This window comes from Helobdella robusta (assembly GCF_000326865.2).
Source record: "Helobdella robusta unplaced genomic scaffold HELROscaffold_55, whole genome shotgun sequence".
Lineage (NCBI taxonomy): Eukaryota > Metazoa > Annelida > Clitellata > Rhynchobdellida > Glossiphoniidae > Helobdella > Helobdella robusta.
The window spans coordinates 691,831-696,195 of NW_008705295.1; the positions used below are offsets into that span (position 1 = coordinate 691,831).

The window sequence follows — 4,365 nt, forward strand, 5'->3', positions numbered from 1 at the left end:
TGTGTGTGTATTTGCAATTTCGATGTTATCGCGTTTTGTTTTATCTCTCCTCTTCCAGTTCTAGCGTTTTTTTATTCATGTTTGTTTTGTTGTTGTTGTCTGATAAATTTGAAAAAAAAACTTTTTTTTACATTTTTTTGGCTTAAAAATAAATTTTATTTGATATTAAATAAAGAAATATCAAGAATATGATGCCACATCATAGTCGAGAGAACTTTTATATCCGTGTAAAAACATCATTAAACTCAGCAACGAGCAAATGAAACACACTAACCAAAAAAAATCACCACACACCAATCATCACTCTTCAAAACCACCATCCCAAATTTCACTAACAAAAAACATTTCACTAATTCTACCCAATCTAACGTATGTATGTATGTATGTATGTATGCATGCATGCATGCATGCATGCATGTATGTATGTATGTATGTATGTATGTATGTATGTATGTATCTATTTGGTGTTTAGGTGGCCATACTAGATGAATTTTATCTGAATTCTATTATGGTCATCCTGCTTTCTTATGATTTTAAGAAGCAAATAAAATTTCGTTTCGTTTCGTATGTATGTATGTATGTTAAAACCAAAACATGATGAGTGACACTGAACCGTCAAACATCAAGTAACAAATGGATTAACACTTTGATTTGTCGTTAATTGCACATGTCGGCATTCAGTTGGATATTTTCAAGCACACAGACACGCAGGAACCGCTGCAACAAGCACGAAATGTGGTTAGTTGCGAAAAACAGTTCCCTGCTGTCGCCTGATCTGACGCTGATCATTTTACATATTGCCTTAAGAAATTTAAGGGTGTTGGGGTCCATCGGGCCGAGAACCTCGATACATATTGGCATGAATTCCATCGAGCGGAGGGCGTTCCCATATTTTTTAATTTTCTCGTCCGCTGCCCTGGCCGCGGCCAAACCGCATTCTTTACTTGTCAAGTTTACATATCGTTCGGCAAGGGTGCCAGGGACCGTAACATCCCACGCCAAACATCTACCGGCTCTCCAAGGTATTAGTGTGTATCCGTCCGGGCGCCTACCATCATGCGCAGAAATGCCGGATGGTTCCTTGAGAACCGGGAATGTACGTGTATGTATGTACGTATGTATGTATGTGTAAGTTAGTACCAAACAGCATGTGCACCGAGTTTGCTACCCTTATGGAAAACCAAATATTCATTCCATTTCTAGGCTCTCAAAAAAATCAATCATTAGTCTAGAGGAAAATTTTGAGGAAAAAAAATAGCTGTCACTTTTAAAGGGGAAAAAATCTGTTTGTTGACTTATTTGGCGTTTTATTGCAATTCGAAAAAAAAAATATTTTAAAATTGTTTTTTTCTGTTCATTTAGTTAGTTTTTATTATCGTTTTTAAATATTTTTTCTCAAGTTTTCATGGCCCTATTTAATGAAATGAATCTTTCAATCTCGAAATCACTTTCATCCACATAACTATTCAACTTTATTCTGTTTCCATCATTTCATTTTGTTTCTATTTAATTTTTTATTAATTTACTTTTTATTATTTTTATTATTATACCTATTTAAGTTACGATATTATCTCTTATTTTTCAGCTCGTTATCGTCTGTTTTTAATAATTAACCAAGTGAATGAAAAACTCTTCCACTATTAATGTTGATGAGAAAGTGTTACAATGTTTATGGTGTTGTTGATGTTGTTGTTGTTTTTGTTGGTGTGGTTTATGTTGTTGTTTATGTTTTCGTTAATGTTGTTCATGTTTTAGTTGATGTTTTTGGGGTATTTTTTTGATGTCGTTTATGTTTTTGTTAATGTTGTTGTTTTTGTTGGTGTAGCTGATGTTGTTGTTGATGTTTTCATTGAATGTGTTGATGTTTATGATGATGCTGTTTTTGGTGTTGTTGTTGATGTTGTTGATATTTTTGTTTATGGTGTTAATGTTATTGTTGTTGTTGATGTTGTTTATGATGATGTTGTTGTTAATGTTGTTGATGTTTTTGTTGATGTTGTTGTTTATGATGATGTTGTTGTTGATGTTGTTTCCTCCTTTTGATGATGATCAGATCATAATTACGTTTTTATAATTCGCATTTCAGTCACGTACAATATTCTAATCATCTCTGTCATCTCCATCATCATCGTCGTCCTCATCATCATCACCATCAACATCGCCATCATCATTATCAACATCAACAACAACAACAACATCAACATCAACAAAAACATCATCATCAACAACATCATCATCGTCGTCTTCATCATTATCATCATCAACAACACCATCGTCTTCATCATTATCATCATCAACAACAACAAAATTATCATCATCATCAACATCATCATTGTCATCACCATCGTCATTATTACCATCATCATATTCATTATCATCATCTTCACCATCTTCACCATCTTCACAATGTCCAGTTTTCCCCCGTGATAATCGACAACAATTCAACGGGTTACTTCAGCCCTCCCCTGCTCCTACCCTCCAATGGCACGTCCCTATCAATCCCCCTTAACTTTCAGCTGGCTGCGTCTCCAAACAACAACACCACTAACATTAACAACAACAACAACATCAACAACAACAACCACCTACCGGCCATTATGCCATCAACTGCTACCACTACTAACTGCGTTAACAACAACAACACTAACGCCAACAACAACCACAACAACATCAGCCACAACAATGTTGTCAACAACAATCACATCAACAACATCAACAACACCAACACAATCAACAACAACAACAACATCATTAACAACAACGTCGTTAATGGCGACTATCAAAATGAGGTTAGTTTTTTTTTCAATATTTTTTCACAAACACATACATGCAAACACACACACATACATACAAAAACATACAAACTTTGTATATACGGTTGTGTATGAATAAGGAGATATGATAACACATGTGTCAAGATATACGCTTTATGGTGCGTGCACACTTTGATATTTATATGCACCTTGTCATTTCGACAGGCCAAACTGTGTATCCCTTCACTAATTGTTTATCACCGATCTGTGTTTGTATGCTTGTTTGTATGTTGATTTGTATATTTGTATGTATGTATGTATGTTTGTTTGCCTGTTTATTTGCGTTCGTTTGTGTTATTTATTGTTTATATAATGTATGTGTATGCAATGACGTTCTCTGATAATGAGTTTGCATTGTTTATTTATTCGTAATTGTCTTTACAATCATTCCTTGCTCTGTGTTTGTCTGTGTGTTTGTTTGTTTGTTTGTTTGTTTGTGTTTGTCTGACTACTTCTTCACAATGTCTGTTCGTGTGGGCGTTTGCAGTATTTGGTTTTGTTTTTTTGTTTCGTATTTTTTAGCTGTTGTCTGTATGATTACTTTTTTTGGTTCAATTTCGACAATTTATAAATGGATGTAGCTTTACCATTTGTTATAATAATGATATTAACCTAGCTACATTATTTGTATCGGAATTAACTTGAAAGAATTCATCATCGATCCCACTACTACCACCACCATTCAAATTCACGTACCCATCTTCAACCGCACTTCGCCAAACCTCACCCTCACCTCACCCACATCTCCCCAAAATGCCCCCAGAGAATGGTGTACAGTCCTTCGGGCACCACACCCTCCCCCATCTGCATGGATGCTTCCAACCAACAAGCGGCGCACCAGCAGCAGCAGCAAGCGCTTCCGACGTATTGGCCACAGAACCAAATGATTGACACTGCACGTGATGCTATCTCGACCTATTACTCTCCACTTATATTTCAGGTTTCTGCTTCTTCTTCTTCTTCTTGTTTGGAAATTTCATATTAAATGTTCGTTGGTTAATTATGATGATGACGAGACCAGATGGTGACAAAAGTTGTAAGGTCATTAATATTCATGAGTTATTAAGAATTATAATTTCATTTAAATCCTCCAATCAGAACGCGGCACCTGGCTACTACCCGACCATGCTGAAGCAGGCGACGGACAACGGTGGCAAGCCCTGCAACGGTGGAGTAGCCATCTACCAGTGCGGTCTTCAGTACGGAAGTGGCGGCACCATGCCACCAACGGCCACCTACCCTCATCATCATTCTGCCATCGCCATATCATCCGTCTGTCAGGCTCCGGCCACCTGCTACCCAGTACCTCTAGCAAGTTAGTCTATTTGCTGCTTTTTTGTAATTTTGTGGATTTTTGGCTGTTGTGTTTTGAATTTTGTTGAAATTTATCTCTCATTCGACAAGTTCTGTTAAATAAATTTTACTTACTTCAATTTTTTTTAAACTGTTTTATTCATTATCAAATCAATGTTTTTTTTAAAATCTGTTTGTTATTAACTGACTTGAGTCTGCTTGCAATTTTCAAATTTTTATAATTAATTCCAGCCAATTA

General features: G+C 35.9%; 1 protein-coding gene across 1 annotated transcript; it reads left to right on the plus strand.

Moving 5' to 3' along the window:
* Positions 1 to 733: 733 nt before the first annotated feature.
* On the plus strand, positions 734 to 4,133 carry HELRODRAFT_179603 (hypothetical protein; the record flags this gene model as incomplete). The annotated part of the gene is made up of 4 exons (XM_009028418.1): positions 734 to 1,096; positions 2,415 to 2,789; positions 3,577 to 3,753; positions 3,912 to 4,133. The coding sequence occupies 4 exons, from the start codon at positions 734 to 736 to the stop codon at positions 4,131 to 4,133; spliced, it is 1,137 nt and encodes a 378-aa protein (XP_009026666.1).
* Between the last annotated feature and the right edge of the window lie 232 nt (positions 4,134 to 4,365).